The 21,972-nt window shown below is 45.2% G+C and overlaps 1 protein-coding gene across 1 annotated transcript in view; it reads right to left on the bottom strand.

Moving 5' to 3' along the window:
* Nucleotides 1-21,972, bottom strand: part of tmeff2a (transmembrane protein with EGF-like and two follistatin-like domains 2a) — a gene marked incomplete at both ends in the record, with an annotated part of 244,960 nt that overhangs the window by 198,849 nt on the left and 24,139 nt on the right. The window contains 1 exon segment of the mRNA XM_083776070.1: nt 5,329-5,438. Coding sequence (XP_083632196.1) covers nt 5,329-5,438 — 110 coding nt within the window.

The following is a 21,972-nucleotide window of genomic DNA, read 5'->3' as shown; positions in this document are numbered from 1 at the left end:
TAACAAAATACACACATAAATGGATGCACCTGGGACGTATCCTCAGTGATGTATCCCAAGGTCATCGGGGTTTCGGGTCTCTCAACATCATACCCCTCACTCAGGTGACCCAGCCGGGAGTGATCAAGTCCCGACTTACGTCCCAGTAGCTACCCTTGATAAGTCCCATTAGGGAAAAACCAGGGCCACACAATCCGTTCCTCCTGAACTACTCTGCCGGGACTGGGAGGTACCATTCTGGTACATGGAAGGACTAGGCTCTGTGGGTTGACACCTGTCCGGGCCCCTCCTACGTCTCACCAGGTCCACTCCTGCTCTCACCAGGTCAGGCCCTGTGCGTTGCACCAGACTCCCAGCACCAGGCACTTCATTCAGGAATGGTGGATTCTCAAGCCGCAACGGTTCCACAGGCTCCACCTTGCCCTTGGTGGTGCCGCCGGCTCCGCTTGAGGCTTGCATGGCCCTCCTAAAGGCCTCACCGTGGGTTTGTTGGGCTTCTTCCTCACGGAAGACACAGGCTGGGGCGCCAACCCATACTGCTCCCGGGTGCCGTCTAATTTCCGGCTGCCACCCGTCTCTCCGGTGGTCACCAAACTATTCCTGGTTGTCACTTAGTCTATTCCTATGAGTCACTATGAATAGAAGAACTATAACAAAATACATACATATAAAAAGTAAAGGCATCAAAACATACTAAAAGTACTCACTATGCAGAGTGCCCACATTTCACACATTTTAACCCATTCTGACCTGAGATCAGATTCATACGAGGTTTCCACTGGACACACACTGGTCTGATTAAGTGTTCAAAACATACTGTAAGTAGCCTAGTAGTATAAAATATGAACATGTATGGCTTGTAATAATGTTCTTGACTAAATCTAAAATAATAAATAAGTAACTTGTTTTACATTTTCAAAATGTACAATATTGTAATTGATGTAGCCTAATTGAGTAGATGTTCAAAGGCTGTGTAATACGCGCAGCCCCACATTATTAAGAAACGCTGGTTTTAATTAATTAATGCAGGCAGCACACACACGCATAATTATTAATCTAGAATAGTGGACATATTTTATGCTGAAATCAATAGCTGCGCCAAATGCCTAGATTTGTCATTATAGATTATGTTCATATAGTTAAAGTATGAGCCATTATTATCAAGACTGGAGTCATTTCTGAGATTTATGTCAGGTAAACGAGGTCCTTTCAATTCCGGCTGTAGTTTTCAAAGGCTGTGGTGTGTGTGTGTGTGTGTGTGTGTGTGTGTGTGTGTGTGTGTGTGTGTGTGTGTGTGTGTGTGTGTGTGTGTTTGTGGGGGGGGTCATGAATGATATTTTACATCCAGTCCCATGGAGCCCGATATCAATACTCTCCAAGCATGGCGTCCATCTGCTTGATTACATCCCAGGAGGGCGATGAAAATGGGGGTAGTAGACTTAACCCATTCTGACCTGAGATCAGATTCATACGAGGTTTCCACTGGACACACACTGGTCTGAGTAACCCATTCTGACCTGAAATCAGATTCTAAAAAATGTCAGTCGCTCTTCGTTTTTTCAAAAATAGCAGACCTACAAGCTCGTAGCGCGCCACTCGGTGGCGTGCTATGAGCTTGTAGATCTGCTATTTTTCAATAGCTAAAGCATAACATGATGCCGACACCAACATGGGTTCCCGTTCAGAATGGGTTAAACAATAAAGAACAAGATTAAGAGTGTTATTTTATTTTAAGTTAATATTCAATTCATTATTGTGGCAGTTTAATTACTTTTCCAAGTCAAACCTTCTGTCACTATTCTTAATTTATCTGTCTAAATAAACTGACGATCTAACATGTTGCATCACAAGCTTGTAGATCTGATATTTTTGTTGGTTTTCATTTATAGACAAACGTAGACAATGGGTCATGGTGGAAAGGATAAGATAACGGATACAAGTGGCTGAAATGAGTTTTCTCAGAGCGGTTGGTCGGCCTCTCCCTTATCCCATTCTGACCTGAGATCAGATTCATACGAGGTTTCCACTGGACACACACTGGTCTGATTAAAGGGAAGTTCAGTTGTGAGAGAGACTCACGCCTCTTTCAGACGGCGACAGTCTCCAGATGAAACGGCAAAGTCCTGTTGCGTTGTCATTTTTTTATTGACCCTTTACACGAGAACGCACACTTTATGAAAACGCTATAATGTCGCTAGGTGGCGGTAATAACGGGGTGCCAAATAGACCAGGCAGTCACCCACGTACAAGAAGAAGAACCACGCAACCCTATCAAGAGTTTTGAATAACGCTTCCAGAACACAGCGTGGTCGTGGCCGTCGCTCGCTGCCTGCTTTCTACGAACGCATCGAGGTGACAGACAGGCTGACAGGCAGCACAGAGCACGCAGGCAGACTGGCAGAGCGCGCCACAGGATGGTTATACATTTTATAATACATTAGGCTACATAAATGCTGCCGCCTATCTCATGGCATTTTATTTACATTTACATTCACCATCGCTGATGAGCATCACTTTGTAGGCGAGGAAGCACAATACGACACTATTTCTAGTTATTAAAGGTATATTCAGTGATTTCACTCAAAAAACCGTAGGTTTCGTTTTTGGCTGGGACCTTTCATCCAATCAGGATAGAGAGCCAAAAACGAAACCTAAGGTTTTTTGACCCCCAGGGGTTAACTGGGGACAGGGAGGAACTCCTTATATGGTCAGCACACTCTATAGTAGAGGATTATCACAACAAAACAAAAAAATAAGTGATATTTGAATTAAGTGAAATCACTGAATATACCTTTAAGTGTAGTGTTGTTGAGTAGAGAGACACGATGGTAATTCACACTATTCCTTCAAATATGTCACGCCCAACATTAGCAGATCTGCAAACTATTTATTTTTATATACAGATAAAAAAGGAACCGCTTTGAACGTACACGGTTTCACCCAGCCAACAGTGATGATAATGCAACATGTCTAATGATGCCATAGAGGAGTCAATGGTGCATGAGAGGCAGTCAGGCTGTCTGCTAGCGTCATGATCTGGCCTGCCTCTGGCCTCGCTACTGCCAACAGTCTGTCTTATACGAATTAGTGTAGGTCCACTCTTTCTTTTCTAAGTAAGAAATAAATAGCCAGCACTCCAAAGTCCTTCTGGTACTTTAGATTCAGATTAAGGTGCACGGACAGAGACAGCAAACACAGGCGGGTTCCAGTCTAAAGCCTAAAAGCCTAAAGTACACACTGCAAAAACTACAGATATTCGGCCGCTGCGACGGCCAAGACAAAAAAGCATTTTGCAGTTTATGTTTATGTTGTCAAGTCAAACCATCGTTAACTGTGGTACAGCCTTTGATCCAAAGTGCTTTCTAATCAAGGATGACGAGCAACAACATGTTAGCCATATAGAAAATCTAATTAAGTAACTCACAGACAAAAAAATCTATCAAAATTAATGAGGACAAAATGCTCTTTGCTCTTCAGTGGTGTTTGAGGGAGAGGAGCTGTTGAGATGGCCTTGGTGTTGTGGCATGATAGCTGACAGCATAGCAGCAGACAGACAGTCAGACAGTCTGGTAGTGTCGTGTATATAGTGTTGTCCTGCACATAGCATCTGCTCTGTCTCACAGCCGTGTGTGTGTGTGTGTGTGTGTGTGTGTGTGTGTGTGTGTGTGTGTGTGTGTGTGTGTGTGTGTGTGTGTGTGTGTGTGTGTGTGTGTGTGTGTGTGTGTGTGTGTGTTAGAATAATAAATAGGTAAATACTAATACATAAAACCTCACTGACTGTTCTAGTTCCAGTGTGAAAAGTAAAGTAGGTGGATCCTCCACCTCACACAACCTGGCACCATACCCAGAAATAGAGAAATAACCCCCCACAGAACCAACAACCACTTCCAGCAGAACCTGAAACACCTTCCAGAACACTGACTCTCAAAGCAGACCCCCATAAAAACACCTTCCAGAACACTGACTCTCAAAGCAGACCCCCATAAAAACACCTTCCAGAACACTGACTCTCAAAGCAGACCCCCATAAAAACACCTTCCAGAACACTGACTCTCAAAGCAGACCCCCATAAAAACACCTTCCAGAACACTGACTCTCAAAGCAGACCCCCATAAAAACACCTTCCAGAACACTGACTCTCAAAGCAGACCCCCATAAAAACACCTTCCAGAACACTGACTCTCAAAGCAGACCCCCATAAAAACACCTTCCAGAACACTGACTCTCAAAGCAGACCCCCATAAAAACACCTTCCAGAACACTGACTCTCAAAGCAGACCCCCATAAAAACACCTTCCAGAACACTGACTCTCAAAGCAGACCCCCATAAAAACACCTTCCAGAACACTGACTCTCAAAGCAGACCCCCATAAAAACACCTTCCAGAACACTGACTCTCAAAGCAGACCCCCATAAAAACACCTTCCAGAACACTGACTCTCAAAGCAGACCCCCATAAAAACACCTTCCAGAACACTGACTCTCAAAGCAGACCCCCATAAAAACACCTTCCAGAACACTGACTCTCAAAGCAGACCCCCTTAAAAACACCTTCCAGAACACTGACTCTCAAAGCAGACCCCCATAAAAACACCTTCCAGAACACTGACTCTCAAAGCAGACCCCCATAAAAACACCTTCCAGAACACTGACTCTCAAAGCAGACCCCCATAAAAACACCTTCCAGAACACTGACTCTCAAAGCAGACCCCCATAAAAACACCTTCCAGAACACTGACTCTCAAAGCAGACCCCCATAAAAACACCTTCCAGAACACTGACTCTCAAAGCAGACCCCCATAAAAACACCTTCCAGAACACTGACTCTCAAAGCAGACCCCCATAAAAACACCTTCCAGAACACTGACTCTCAAAGCAGACCCCCTTAAAAACACCTTCCAGAACACTGACTCTCAAAGCAGACCCCCATAAAAACACCTTCCAGAACACTGACTCTCAAAGCAGACCCCCATAAAAACACCTTCCAGAACACTGACTCTCAAAGCAGACCCCCATAAAAACACCTTCCAGAACACTGACTCTCAAAGCAGACCCCCATAAATTGTCCTTGCTGTATTAATCTAGCCACGGACCCTCATCACAAATCCTGAACATGTTCTACAAGCTCTCTCGACAAACACGAGCTTGTAGATCAGCTATTGTTGAGTATAGTCGAAGTATAACATAGGATTAAAGTGGTGATAGTGATGCTATATTATTAACACATTTGGCTGAGGACCACTCAGTCTGGAGCCCCCTGAAGGACCCCTGGGGGTCCCTGGGGGTCCCCCGGACCACTGCAGAAAGAGGAGGAGGACGTGGTCTTACCTTGAAGTCGCAGATGCACGTGACCGTGTCTCCGATCCGCAGACACTCCCCGTCGAACTTGCACGTGTTGGTGTCACACAAGAACAGGTCTGTGTCCCGGTCGTCGAAACCTGAAGGGTCAAAGGGCAAACAGGGGTCAGCGGGGGGTAGGGCTGCACAATATATCGTTATTGTATCGGTATCAAGGTATGAACATGCACAATATCAGTATCGCAAAAAGGCAACGGTATCGCGATATAGATATATCGTCGACATATCGATATATCGTCCACTTCTAAAGCCAGCCCTCTGTTTTAGCCTGTGCCCCTCGGAAAATAAACCATCACTCCGTTTGTCCCTCTGTCCTGTTGTAGCCTGGCTCCAGCCCTGAATCGCTAGCCACGCCCATTAAGAAAATATGTTGCTGCACGATATATCGTATCGTATCGATATCGAGATATCTGCCATATATATCGTGATATATATTATATCGTATCGTATCGATAGAGATATCTGCCATATATATCGTGATATATATTATATCGTATCGTATCGATAGAGATATCTGCCATATATATCGTGATATAAATTTTTGTCCATATCGTGCAGCCCTAGCGGGGGGGGTCAACGGTAGTCTGTATGCACCCCTCGAGTCTCATTCATCCATTCATTCATTCATTTATTCATGTGTTTCAGCTCTCTGTCCAAAACTGCTTGCAAAACCAGCAAACCCATCTTGTAGATCTTCTACTTTCGATGCTTCTGGGTGACGCTGTAGTGTGATCCAGTAGCAGGGAATTAATTCACAGACAATAATATGGAGAGAAGAGGTTTCTGCCTGTCTACTGTAAATGTGTTCATTTCAATACATAGATATTACTGTACTAAGTTGACTGTCCCCCCCCCCCCATCTTTTGTTCCCTCTACACCAAACATAGACGTCCTACAAACATCCTTTTCACACACACAGAATGTAAAAGTTGGGGAATTCATTTTTGTTTGACTCGGCTCCACAGATACATATCGTGAAAATAGCAAAGCAGACTGACAAGCTCACAACACCTGTTGCTTGCGAGGCGTGACCTTGTAGATTGGCTATTTTCACAATCTTTACCTATTTCTTAAATTATTTCACAATTTGGCCGATGATTTTGAAAAACACCCACAGGTTGAGAACCACAGCTGTCCTTCAAGACCTACCAGGTGACCTATTCGGCAGAAAGCTCGCAGCGATGCAAAAACGCTAATCCACGCCTTTGTTTTTTCTCGGCTTGATTACTGCAATGCACTTTTTTCAGGACTGCCTAAGAAAACAACTGACAGATTACAACTTGTCCAAAATGCAGCAGCCAGAGTTTTAACTAGAACTAAGATGAGAGAACATATTACTCCAGTTTTGGCATCACTGCACTGGCTTCTGGTTGTTTTTAGGATTGATTTTAAAATTATTTTACTTGTCTATAAAGCTCTCAATGGTCTCGCACCTTCCTACCTACATGACCTGCCTAAATATGTCCCAAACCGCCCCCTAAGGTCTTCCACCGCCGGCCTGCTCGCTTTGCCCAAAGAAATGGCAACTAAAAAATACGGGGAAGCAGCTTTTTGCTTCTACGGGCCGTCGGCATGGAACCATCTCCCACTGTACCTTCGTCAGGCAGCCTCTGTAGACATTTTTAAAGCTCAGCTCAAGACCCACTTCTACAACATTGCCTTTAATTGATCTTTGATTTTTTATTTTTCATGTCCTCACTGTACTGCATTACTGCTTGTTTTTTAATGTCGTTGCCTTGCTTTTCTTTTATTCTCCATTGTTCTGTAAAGCACTTTGAGCTGCATTTCATGTCATGAAAGGTGCTATACAAATAAAGTTTTATTATTATTATTGCGACTTGGGAGCTTGTAGATCGTCAATTATTCCCGTCCCACCCGAATGTCCCATATAGAGACGCCATGAGAGTTGATGCAGATAAAAAGGTTATTATTATTATTATTATCTATTTATTTCAGAATCACTGCTTCATGCTATTTTCCCTCTGAGATTATTAACCCATTCTGACCTGAGATCAGATTCATACGAGGTTTCCACTGGGCACACACTGGTCTGATTAACCCATTCTGACCTGAGATCAGATTAAAAAAAAATGTCAGTCGTTCTTCGATTTTTCAAAAATAGCAGACCTACAAGCTCGTAGCGCGCCACCGAGTGGCGCGCTACGAGCTTGTAGATCTGCTATTTTTCAATAGCTAAAGCATAACATGATGCCAACACCAAAATGGGTTCCACGTTCAGAATGGGTTAAAGGAAGCTCCTATCAGTCTGCGAGCAAAGCGGACCCGTGGACACGGTCCTGCATGGGGGGGGAAACGGCAGGGTATGATCCGATTCGGGCCGAGTTAGGCATCTCAGATGACTCCAGCCAAGCGTCCCAGATCGAATCACGCGGTCACATGGGCATGCCATGGACAGCGCAGCCATAGCTGCAGGCTATCTATCGCTCTACCTGAGGAGGGAATCAGTGCTTATTATGAACAGCACAGCACCACATGGCCCGAGTAGCCTTTTGCATGTTTAACCCATTCTGAACGGGCACCCATTTTGGTGTCAGCATCATGTTATGCTTTAGCTATTTAAAAATAGCAGATCTACAAGCTCATATCGCGCCACCGAGTGGCGCGATACGAGCTTGTAGGTCTGCTATTTTTGGAAAAAAAATCGAAGAACGACTGACATTTTTAGAATCTGATCTCAGGTCAGAATGGGCTCGTCAGACCAGCGTGTGTCCAGTGGAAAACCTCGTATGAATCTGATCTCAGGTCAGAATGGGTTAAAGTGCACAGATACTTACATTGACTTGATTACAAAGTGGCACTGCTGAGTTGCTGATCTGTAATTTGTTGCCAGCAGTGGTGGAAGCACTGTGATTTATTTACCTATGAAGTACAAGGACCAATACCACAATGTAGACATACTGTGCTGCTGCAAGTACAGTAAACGCCCTGTGTTCATAATTTGCCGTGCTATTATCATAGCACTACAGTATGCTGCCACCAAAATATGAAATGACCTTCTAAAAGACAAAGACTCCCGACTCCCTAACCAAACTCAATAGGCTACCATCATTCCTTGTTTTCAGGACTCTATGGTGCCGTGTCATTAGTCAGAAGGTTCATTGTTCCGAAATTACTATCCCTATCTCTAACCCTAAACCTAAACCTAACCGCAAGCACGGGAGCAAACCTAAACCTAACCGCAAGCACGGGAGCAAACCTAAACCTAACCGCAAGCACGGGAGCAAACCTAAACTTAACCGCAAGCACGGAGCAAACCTAGACCTAACCGCAAGCACGGGAGCAAACCTAAACCTAACCGCAAGCACGGGAGCAAACCTAAACCTAACCGCAAGCACGGGAGCAAACCTAAACCTAACCGCAAGCACGGGAGCAGACCTAAACCTAACCACAAGCACGGGAGCAAACCTAAACCTAACCGCAAGCACGGGAGCAGTGTATGTTCGGACTAACGGGACTTCGGATCTATGGGCAGTTTCCCTCTCGGTAACAGGTTTGATTGGTCTCAATAAAGATAGGGTGCACCTGTTTTATGTAAAACTATGTTTATTTGCATCTGTGAGGTTGTATTGTGGTTCAAATGTTTGTTTCTCTCTATGTATTGTGTTTTATATGCTGTGTTCAGGGAGTCCTTGAAAAAGATAGCCTGCTCTCAAAGGGCTTCCCTGAAGAAAGAAAGAAAGAAAGATTCCTGTTCTTAAAATACAAGTGGACATAAACCTCTTGACCAACCTGATAGTATATATAATCCTCTGCTTTCGCTGTAAATATATTATATTCTGCAAGCTTTATCCCGATATGTTTTATTGAATTGTTGTAAATGGCTTTTCTTTTTAGAACTCATGAAAAATGAACAAACCAATGGAGAGTAAGTAGTATTGGCTATTTCCACTAGCTTGGTTCCCATTTTAGAACCACAGGTGGCATTTTGCCCCAGAAGTACCCCGTAGTAGGAGTAGTAGTAGGAGTAGCGACAGCAGTGATTTAAGTTATAGACACTTAATTAATCAGGCTACAAGCTTTTCCTGTGTAAGAAACACTCTGTGGTCTCTCTCTCTCTCTCTCTCTCTCTCTCTCTCCGCCCCCCCCCCCCCTCCTCATAATAACATTAATATGAGGGGTGCCAAAGCCGTCACGGTGACAGCAGAGATTTGCTGCATCTGTTTTCACGCTGCGTTGCCACGAACAAGCCTTTGAATGCTAGCTATAGCGCCATTAGCCTCTGCTCATGTCACCTTTCAATTAACCACTCCAGCACTTATTTTATACTCTGTTGCATGACGACAGTGTCGCATGAAGATAGGCAATGAATCTACCAGCTCACAATGTGCCGCAGGCATCGCGACACGTTGGGAGCTGTCAGATTGGCTATTTTCTTCCAATTTCCTGTTTCCTGAACTTTTTGTTTAGTTTTTTTAACCAAATAGACGCCATATTATGGTTGACCACTGTGCAACTTTTGTTTACGGAGCCTAAAAAGCCGGACATAAATTACATGTTTTATTATGTATGTTCCAATTAATGTCCAATGCCAAAATCACAATTAAATCATTAATCGTATGTATTTGTGTAACGATTAATAGTCAAGTTAACCCATTCTGACCGGGCACCCATTTTGGTGTCAGCATCATGTTATGCTTTAGCTATTTAAAAATAGCAGATCTACAAGCTCATATCGCGCCACCGAGTGGCGCGATATGAGCTTGTAGGTCTGCTATTTTTGAAAAATCGAAGAGCGACTGACATTTTTAGAATCTGATCTCAGGTCAGAATGGGTTCATCAGACCAGTGTGTGTCTGGCGGAAACCTCGTATGAATCTGATCTCAGGTCAGAATGGGTTAAACTTGCAGAGCTTTGTATGCATAACGGGGAAAGAACTAAAGCCAGCATCAAGGGCAGTGTACAGTGAGTACAGTGTAGCTGTAAAGGAAAGCTGTCCACTGGGGACAGACCAGAGGCCAAAGCAACACCTTATCCCATTCTGACCTGAGATCAGATTCATACAAGGTTTCCACTGGGACACGCACTGGTCTGACGAACCCATTCTGACCTGAGATCAGATTCTAAAAATGTCAGTCGTTCTTCGATTTTTTTCAAAAAATAGCAGACCTACAAGCTCGTATCGCGCAGGAGCTTGTAGATCTGCTATTTTTCAATAGCTAAAGCATAACATGATGCTGACACCAAAATGGGTGCCCGGTCAGAATGGGTTAAGGTGATTAAAATAAAACCTCATAGAATGTACAAAGACGTGCTTTAATCACGGCCTTGGACAGAAACCTTGGGTCTTTGCTTTTTTTCCCTTTTTTTTTCTTGAATCCTTAACGAAGTCGGTCATATCCAGAAGCCGGTGGATGTACGTATACAAAGGTTGGGTTGTCGCTAATGTTAGATGATGAGCCAAGCAGTGTTCGGTTTGTCCCTGTGTTGCCATGTTAGACCATTAACCCATTCTGACCTAAGATCAGATTCATACGAGGTTTCCGCTGGACACACACTGGTCTGATTAACCACATTCTGACCTGAGATCAGATTCTAAAAAAATGTCAGTCGTTCTTCGATTTTTCAAAAAATAGCAGACCTACAAGCTCGTATCGCGCCACTCGGTGGCGCGATATGAGCTTGTAGATCTGCTATTTTTCAATAGCTAAAGCATAACATGATGCCGACACCAAAATGGGTGCCCGTTCAGAATGGGTTAATGTTCAAAATGAGTTCAACCTGAACTTGCACATATACTGCAGGCATTGACCATGAAGTGGATTTTTCACCTATTTCAGTCAATTCGTTTTTTTACACTTTATTTTCTCCCAGTTCAGACATTATCCCTGGAAGACAATCAAGCCAGACGTTCACCGGAGACAGAAGTATAGTTTAAAAAGAAGTGTTCTGTTTTTAAGTGGTGTTTGTTCCAAATGCCATGAAACATGACATAAAAACAGCTGATCTGGATCAGGGGGGGGGGGGGGGGGGGGGGAGAAAAAATAATGCCTATATTGATTCCTCCCCATGCTTGCCAGTAGAGCACCGAAGTCTGACGTCACTTTCACTAGAGGGCGTCAGTCCCCAGGTTCATGTATTTTTTTTAGTTGCATTGAAATCGCCATAGGAGGATTTTTAGATTGCTTCATATAAGAACTGTGTTTGAAAAATAAACATGTCACCCCGGCCGCTTCACTCATATGGATATGAAGAATCAACTGAATCATATATGAGTGACTGACTGTTGCAAACGATACAGAGACACCTCCCTGACAATAACGCCGAGACAGCTTGTTTATTTTTGGACCACCACAACGCTTATAGTAGACGATATTAAGATCACCCCATGTTATTCTCCATAGAGAAATTACTTCCGCGAACCAGGGGAATCGAAGGGATGAGCGAGTTACGTCAGGACTTTAGAACCAGGGGAATCGACGGGATGAGCGAGTTACGTCAGGACTTCAGAACCAGGGGAATGGAAGGGATGAGCGAGTTACGTCAGGACTTTAGAACCAGGGGAATGGAAGGGATGAGCGAGTTACGTCAGGACTTTAGAACCAGGGGAATGGAAGGGATGAGCGAGTTACGTCAGGACTTTAGAACCAGGGGAATGGAAGGGATGAGCGAGTTACGTCAGGACTTTAGAACCAGGGGAATGGAAGGGATGAGCGAGTTACGTCAGGACTTCAGAACCAGGGGAATGGAAGGGATGAGCGAGTTACGTCAGGACTTCAGAACCAGGGGAATGGAAGGGATGAGCGAGTTACGTCAGGACTTTAGAACCAGGGGAATGGAAGGGATGAGCGAGTTACGTCAGGACTTTAGAACCAGGGGAATGGAAGGGATGAGCGAGTTACGTCAGGACTTTAGAACCAGGGGAATGGAAGGGATGAGCGAGTTACGTCAGGACTTTAGAACCAAGGGAATGGAAGGGATGAGCGAGTTAAGTCAGGACTTTAGAACCAGGGGAATGGAAGGGATGAGCGAGTTACGTCAGGACTTTAGAACCAGGGGAATGGAAGGGATGAGCGAGTTACGTCAGGACTTTAGAACCAGGGGAATAGAAGGGATGAGTGAGTTACGTCAGGACTTTAGAACCAGGGGAATGGAAGGGATGAGCGAGTTACGTCAGGACTTTAGAACCAGGGGAATGGAAGGGATGAGCGAGTTACGTCAGGACTTTAGAACCAGGGGAATGGAAGGGATGAGCGAGTTACGTCAGGACTTTAGAACCAGGGGAATCGACGGGATGAGCGAGTTACGTCAGGACTTTAGAACCAGGGGAATCGACGGGATGAGCGAGTTACGTCAGGACTTTAGAACCAGGGGAATGGAAGGGATGAGCGAGTTACGTCAGGACTTTAGAACCAGGGGAATGGAAGGGATGAGCGAGTTAAGTCAGGACTTTAGAACCAGGGGAATGGAAGGGATGAGCGAGTTAAGTCAGGACTTTAGAACCAGGGGAATGGAAGGGATGAGTGAGTTAAGTCAGGACTTTAGAACCAGGGGAATGGAAGGGATGAGCGAGTTACGTCAGGATTTTAGAACCAGGGGAATGGAAGGGATGAGCGAGTTACGTCAGGACTTTAGAACCAGGGGAATGGAAGGGATGAGCGAGTTAAGTCAGGACTTTAGAACCAGGGGAATGGAAGGGATGAGTGAGTTACGTCAGGACTTTAGAACCAGGGGAATGGAAGGGATGAGCGAGTTACGTCAGGACTTTAGAACCAAGGGAATGGAAGGGATGAGCGAGTTACGTCAGGATTTTAGAACCAGGGGAATGGAAGGGATGAGCGAGTTACGTCAGGACTTTAGAACCAGGGGAATGGAAGGGATGAGCGAGTTACGTCAGGACTTTAGAACCAGGGGAATGGAAGGGATGAGCGAGTTACGTCAGGACTTCAGAACCAGGGGAATGGAAGGGATGAGCGAGTTACGTCAGGACTTTAGAACCAGGGGAATGGAAGGGATGAGCGAGTTACGTCAGGACTTTAGAACCAGGGGAATGGAAGGGATGAGCGAGTTACGTCAGGACTTTAGAACCAGGGGAATGGAAGGGATGAGCGAGTTATGTCAGGACTTTAGAACCAGGGGAATGGAAGGGATGAGCGAGTTACGTCAGGACTTTAGAACCAGGGGAATGGAAGGGATGAGCGAGTTACGTCAGGACTTTAGAACCAGGGGAATGGAAGGGATGAGCGAGTTACGTCAGGACTTTAGAACCAGGGGAATGGAAGGGATGAGCGAGTTACGTCAGGACTTTAGAACCAGGGGAATGGAGGGGATGAGCGAGTTACGTCAGGACTTTAGAACCAGGGGAATGGAAGGGATGAGCGAGTTACGTCAGGACTTTAGAACCAGGGGAATGGAAGGGATGAGCGAGTTACGTCAGGACTTTAGAACCAGGGGAATGGAAGGGGTGAGCGAGTTACGTCAGGACTTTAGAACCAGGGGAATGGAAGGGATGAGCGAGTTACGTCAGGACTTTAGAACCAGGGGAATGGAAGGGATGAGCGAGTTACGTCAGGACTTTAGAACCAGGGGAATGGAAGGGATGAGCGAGTTACGTCAGGACTTTAGAACCAGGGGAATGGAAGGGATGAGCGAGTTACGTCAGGACTTTAGAACCAGGGGAATGGAAGGGATGAGCGAGTTACGTCAGGACTTTAGAACCAGGGGAATGGAAGGGATGAGCGAGTTACGTCAGGACTTTAGAACCAGGGGAATGGAAGGGATGAGCGAGTTACGTCAGGACTTTAGAACCAGGGGAATCGACGGGATGAGCGAGTTACGTCAGGACTTTAGAACCAGGGGAATGGAAGGGATGAGCGAGTTACGTCAGGACTTTAGAACCAGGGGAATGGAAGGGATGAGCGAGTTACGTCAGGACTTTAGAACCAGGGGAATCGACGGGATGAGCGAGTTACGTCAGGACTTTAGAACCAGGGGAATGGAAGGGATGAGCGAGTTACGTCAGGACTTTAGAACCAGGGGAATGGAAGGGATGAGCGAGTTACGTCAGGACTTTAGAACCAGGGGAATGGAAGGGATGAGCGAGTTACGTCAGGACTTCAGAACCAGGGGAATGGAAGGGATGAGCGAGTTACGTCAGGACTTTAGAACCAGGGGAATCGAAGGGATGAGCGAGTTACGTCAGGACTTTAGAACCAGGGGAATGGAAGGGATGAGCGAGTTACGTCAGGACTTTAGAACCAGGGGAATGGAAGGGATGAGCGAGTTACGTCAGGACTTTAGAACCAGGGGAATGGAAGGGATGAGCGAGTTACGTCAGGACTTTAGAACCAGGGGAATGGAAGGGATGAGCGAGTTACGTCAGGACTTTAGAACCAGGGGAATGGAAGGGATGAGCGAGTTACGTCAGGACTTTAGAACCAGGGGAATGGAAGGGATGAGCGAGTTACGTCAGGACTTCAGAACCAGGGGAATGGAAGGGATGAGCGAGTTACGTCAGGACTTCAGAACCAGGGGAATGGAAGGGATGAGCGAGTTACGTCAGGACTTCAGTGCTCTGTTGCCACTGCTGTTGTATCGCACTGGCTCTCACCGGGATGATGTGACACCTGCATCCTATTCCTTCTCCCGTTCAACACTCCCCAATCACAGGCTCCGCCCCCAGCCCATATAAGAGAACAGGCTGGACCAGAACCAGAGCCACCGGCCCATATAAGAGAACAGGCTGGACCTCAACCAGAGCCACCGGCCCGTATAAGAGAACAGAACCAGAGCCACCGGCCCATATAAGAGAACAGGCTGGACCAGAACCAGAGCCACCGGCCCATATAAGAGAACAGGCTGGACCAGAACCAGAGCCACCGGCCCATATAAGAGAACAGGCTGGACCAGAACCAGAGGGACCGGCCCATATAAGAGAACAGGCTGGACCAGAACCAGAGCCACCGGCCCATATAAGAGAACAGGCTGGACCAGAACCAGAGGGACCGGCCCATATAAGAGAACAGGCTGGACCAGAACCAGAGCCACCGGCCCATATAAGAGAACAGGCTGGACCAGAACCAGAGCCACCGGCCCATATAAGAGAACAGGCTGGACCAGAACCAGAGGGACCGGCCCATATAAGAGAACAGGCTGGACCAGAACCAGAGCCACCGGCCCATATAAGAGAACAGGCTGGACCAGAACCAGAGCCACCGGCCCATATAAGAGAACAGGCTGGACCAGAACCAGAGCCACCGGCCCATATAAGAGAACAGGCTGGACCAGAACCAGAGCCACCGGTCCATATAAGAGAACAGGCTGGACCAGAACCAGAGCCACCGGCCCATATAAGAGAACAGAACCAGAGCCACCGGCCCATATAAGAGAACAGGCTGGACCAGAACCAGAGCCACCGGCCCGTATAAGAGAACAGGCTGGACCAGAACCAGAGCCACCGGTCCATATAAGAGAACAGGCTGGACCAGAACCAGAGCCACCGGCCCATATAAGAGAACAGGCTGGACCAGAACCAGAGCCACCGGTCCATATAAGAGAACAGGCTGGACCAGAACCAGAGCCACCGGCCCATATAAGAGAACAGGCTGGACCAGAACCAGAGCCACCGGCCCATATAAGAGAACAGGCTGGACCAGAACCAGAGCCACCGGCCCATATAAGAGAACAGGCTGGACCAGAACCAGAGCCACCGGCTTCCCTTCTCTCACGGCTAAAACACAAACCGGATCCAAGACAAAAAAGAAAGATCTGCCATATCCGGTTTACTTTCCAAATAAGTAGGTTTGATTCTATTCATTTCAATGGAAGAGTGAACGTGAACACAGCTTCTGGATCAATCTTTACCTCCACGGTCACTGAACTAAATATTGGACCCTGTACTGCCCCCACTGAGGTGTTGTAACGACAATTAGGCAGCCAGCCAAACTCCATTCAAAAAAGAGACAGGAGTCAGGAATGAGGCGTCTTGCTCCCTTTCTACTGATCTTTGTCAGGAGTGAATTAACTGTAACACAGTAAAATGTACAAATACAATTGACTGTTAAGAGTCACATGAAATAATACAGACCTTTGCAAATAGTCTATCAAACTGCTACAAAACTCTACAGCATGTAAGTCATCAAAAAGCAGTTAAACAATTGGCATTTAAATAATCAAACCAAAATCATAACAATCCTGTCTAAATCCAAATACGTGTTACATTCCTTGCATTAAATGGAAATAAACATTAAACTTACAAACAATGCTCTTTCTGTAGTCTCAAACAGCACAGCTAACCTCTCTCTTCACAGCTAACATTGTTCTGCCTGCTCTCCCTCACTCACATGGACTCTCATTGTACTGATTACCCCTCAATGCAGCACAAGTGACAATCAATCAGGTACAATCAAGCAGGCTTGGGTCACTTTAACCTAGGGTTGCTTAACCCATTCTGAATGGGCACCCATTTTGGTGTCAGCATCATGTTATGCTTTAGCTATTTAAAAATAGCAGATCTACAAGCTCATATCGCGCCACCGAGTGGCGCGATACGAGCTTGTAGGTCTGCTATTTTTTGAAAAATCGAAGAGCGACTGACATTTTTAGAATCTGATCTCAGGTCAGAATGGGTTCGTCAGACCAGTGTGTGTCCAGTGGAAACCTCGTTATGAATCTGATCTCAGGTCAGAATGGGTTAACCTAGGGTTGCTTAATAGGCACACATTAATACTACAGAAAATAAAGCCTGCACCAACACTAGCCTGGAAGGCAACACAGATCCCATCGTCACAATCTTCCCAAATACTTTTTTCAGAGACAAATCTGGAAAATATCTACTTTATCACCAACCTTTCTCTGTCCCAGCAACACACTCTACTGTACTTTATCAGCAACACACTCTACTGTACTTTATCAGCAACACACTCTCGCACCAGTACATATCGGACGTTCACGAGATCAGACGGCGCCCGGCGCATTGTGAGCCAATTTGGAATAGCTGAAGTATTCTGTCCGGGGCCGTGACTAAAGCATGCCTTTGTGCATTCTATTAGGTTTCTTTTAATCACCTTAGTTGGGAGACAAAATAAGTTGTTATATAAGATGTTGGTTCCGTGGTTAATGCTTGACTGACAGATCCAGTAACTCCGCATGCGTGCACATACGCGCGCACACACACACACACACACACACACACACACACACACACACACACACACACACACACACACACACACACACACACACACACACACACACACACACACACACACACACACACACACACACACACACACACACACACACACATCGTGGAAGTCGGGCAGAAACCCTGTCCCTAACGTATATGTCGAAATAAACCTTCTAATTCTATTCAGAATGTAAAAGATAACCCGTGTTCCAATCCACACCTGTGTGAAGTGAGGGGTGCTCTTATCATCATAGGTCAGAGGTCAGGGCTGTCACGATTCGCCCAATCCACCATTCGATTTAACTTTTGACTGTAAGGTCACGATTGGATTGCATTGTTGGCGTTGTTGTTGTCGGCTCTCTGCTGACTGCACGCAATGAGATACAATGAGCTACAATGAGCTACAATGAGCTACAATGAGCTACAATGAGCTACAATGAGTTACAATGAGCTACAATGAGTTACAATGAGCTACAATGAGCTACAATGAGCTACAATGAGCTACAGGCTGCTTGAGCTACAATGAGCTACAATGAGCTACAATGAGCTACAATGAGCTACAATGAGCTACAATGAGCTACAATGAGCTACAGGCTGCTTGAGCTACAATGAGCTACAATGAGCTACAATGAGCTACAGGCTGCTTGAGCTACAATGAGCTACAATGAGCTACAATGAGCTACAATGAGCTACAATGAGCTACAATGAGTTACAATGAGCTACAATGAGTTACAATGAGCTACAATGAGTTACAATGAGCTACAATGAGCTACAATGAGTTACAATGAGCTACAATGAGTTACAATGAGCTACAATGAGCTACAATGAGATACAATGAGCTACAATGAGCTACAATGAGCTGCAGGCTGCTTGGTGAGCTACAATGAGCTACAATGAGCTACAATGAGCTACAATGAGTTACAATGAGCTACAATGAGTTACAATGAGCTACAATGAGCTACAATGAGCTACAATGAGCTACAATGAGTTACAATGAGCTACAATGAGCTACAATGAGTTACAATGAGATACAATGAGATACAATGAGATACAATGAGCTACAATGAGTTACAATGAGCTACAATGAGTTACAATGAGATACAATGAGATACAATGAGATACAATGAGCTACAATGAGCTACAATGAGTTACAATGAGTTACAATGAGTTACAATGAGCTACAGGCTGCTTGAGCTACAATGAGCTACAATGAGCTACAATGAGTTACAATGAGCTACAGGCTGCTTGAGCTACAATGAGCTACAATGAGTTACAATGAGATACAATGAGTTACAATGAGATACAATGAGATACAATGAGATACAATGAGCTACAATGAGCTACAATGAGTTACAATGAGATACAATGAGCTACAATGAGTTACAATGAGCTACAATGAGTTACAATGAGCTACAATGAGTTACAATGAGATACAATGAGCTACAATGAGTTACAATGAGCTACAATGAGTTACAATGAGCTACAATGAGCTACAATGAGCTACAATGAGCTACAATGAGCTACAATGAGATACAATGAGCTACAATGAGCTACAGGCTGCTTGAGCTACAATGAGCTACAATGAGCTACAATGAGTTACAATGAGATACAATGAGATACAATGAGATACAATGAGCTACAATGAGCTACAATGAGTTACAATGAGATACAATGAGCTACAATGAGTTACAATGAGCTACAATGAGTTACAATGAGCTACAATGAGTTACAATGAGATACAATGAGCTACAATGAGTTACAATGAGCTACAATGAGTTACAATGAGCTACAATGAGCTACAATGAGCTACAATGAGCTACAATGAGCTACAATGAGCTACAATGAGCTACAATGAGCTACAGGCTGCTTGAGCTACAATGAGCTACAATGAGCTACAATGAGTTACAATGAGATACAATGAGTTACAATGAGCTACAATGAGCTACAATGAGTTACAATGAGCTACAATGAGCTACAATGAGCTACAATGAGCTACAATGAGCTACAGGCTGCTTGAGCTACAATGAGCTACAATGAGCTACAATGAGCTACAATGAGCTACAATGAGCTACAATGAGCTACAATGAGCTACAATGAGCTACAATGAGCTACAATGAGCTACAATGAGCTACAATGAGCTACAATGAGCTACAATGAGCTGCAGGCTGCTTGGCAGTGGCGTGCACAGATAGACACTAGGGGGTGCTAGAGCACCCCTGCCCTCTTGGCAATGTGCTCTAAAAAAAAAAAAAAAAAAAAAAAGGTTTTAGTTTTTTATTTGTATTGTGTGGACCATGCGGTGACATTGATCAAATCTTGATAAAAAAACGCTTCTACTATATTATTTAGGCCCCCACAATATAAAGCTATGTTTCTATAGCCTGGTTAATAAACCAGACCGAATCAGCCGTTGGCAAAAATAAATTGCCTACCGGCGGATTTCGGTCTGGAGAGGCTCAATTGTACGCCCATTTCCTACACACGAGAACGTGTGCGCCCAATAGGGACACGGTATGCAATATGGGCGGGCTTTGGTACAGTGACGTTCAATGCTTGAGACCTTTGACTGACAGTAGCTCTGACCAATTGCGTCAAAGAGAAAATGTTTCCCTGGAAATGAAATCCAAGCTGAGCCTCCCCAGACTAATATCCCGCGGATCCGTGCAATATTAGTCTGGTTTATTAACCAGGCTAATGTTTCTATGTCAGTGGTTCTTCGATAATAAAAAAAATAGCAGACCTACAAGCTCGTAGCGCGCCACTCGGTGGCGCGCTATGAGCTTGTAGATCTGCTATTTTTCAATAGCTAAAGCACCAAAATGGGTTAATTCCCGCCCCAAAATGCGCAGCACAAGGTGCCCTTTTTTTCACTCGAGCACCTGCCCCTCTAAATGTCTGTGCACGCCACTGCTGCTTGGTGCACCGTTGTATCCAGTCCGCCTGGCTGAAACAATCAGTTTTAAGTCACATGGATAAATGACACGTTTTGATGACGTCATCGCAACAATGTCCGTGGCGCCGGCGGTGTGCAAAGGGTTATGGGAAATTGAGTCCCATTGTTTACAATGGCGAATCTGCCCTGAGGAAGTAGCCGTGCGCTGCCCGGGCTGTTGTTGTGATCGCCACTATGGGATACTTATTTCTACACTATACAACAGGCAAGTACATCGTTTTAAAGAGGATATTCATGACAATCAACTGGGCTATCGGTGCACTGGCTGTCCAAAGGTAACTTTAAACATAGGCAGTCTAGCCTGAAAGACGCCCGTATTATTGTTGGCTTTAAACCAAGTAAATGTACTTTAGTTACTTTCCACCGCTGAGTTTGCTAAAAAACAGCTGTGGCCTCACATCCTAAAAAAAAAAAGGTGACTCATTTGATATTTTGCTGTTGCATGCTTTGATGTAATGTAAAACACTTCATGATCAAAACCTGCTAAGTGATCACATTTATAAAGACATTATGAACGCATTTCACTTGAACTAATGTGTTGTTGCTACGGTCTGGGCAGACTGCAGAGTCAAGCCTTTGAGCACGGACGGACACGCGCACACAGACACACAGACACACAGACACGCGCACACAGACACACAGACACACGGACACGCGCACACAGACACACAGACACAGGACACGCGCACACAGACACACGGACACACGGACACGCGCACACAGACACACAGACACACAGACACGCAGACACACAAATCAAAGCTTTGATGCTTTTCACAACAGGAAAGGGGAGGGGTCCGTTATCAGCAGGCCAGTGGAAATGGGTTCTGTTATGAAGAGAAAACTGTTATCTTCAACCCTGCATAGTTTAAAGTGCACCGCTTGGAATTTTACAGTTCAGCCCGATGCATCTGCATCTGTTCCTCCAGATGCTAGAGTATAAAGAAAAGAAAATGCTTTATATATTGCCTGAAAGTACAAATAAAACAAAAAATAATATTTAGTAATGCTGCACTATGTAACTTTCCTCTTCCACCCAGAGCCTGCCTGCTTGCTCAGGGGATCAATGTAATATTGACCTTCAGGTGAAAGTTTGTATCAGATTATGTGTCTAGGTGAGACGTGACCTTTGACAGTTTGTAAAGACATCAATGACGCGATAATATAATAATATAATCCATCTAAAATGGATAAAGCCTTGGCCTGGAAGAGAGAGGTCATCAGGTGGTCCCCAATCGACCCTTAACCACAACACTCTCCAATGGGGGGGTCAGCAGTACGGCCAAATCACTGCCCCTCTCCACCCTGTTAGCCTGACAGACTTCCCTGGAGGTCACTGGTTGCCACCAGGGAGTTCAGACACATTCTAAATGTCTCAATAGAGCACCGAAGTCCTGACGTAACTCGCTCATCCCTTCGATTCCCCTGGTTCTAAAGTCCTGACGTAACTCGCTCATCCCTTCCATTCCCCTGGTTCTAAAGTCCTGACGTAACTCGCTCATCCCTTCCATTCCC

The sequence above is a fragment of the Protomyctophum parallelum genome (assembly GCF_964188405.1).
Source record: "Protomyctophum parallelum genome assembly, chromosome: 11".
In the NCBI taxonomy this organism is placed as follows: domain Eukaryota; kingdom Metazoa; phylum Chordata; class Actinopteri; order Myctophiformes; family Myctophidae; genus Protomyctophum; species Protomyctophum parallelum.
The sequence above is the reverse complement of the archived record's forward strand: the minus strand, read 5'-3'. Positions and strand labels throughout refer to the sequence as shown.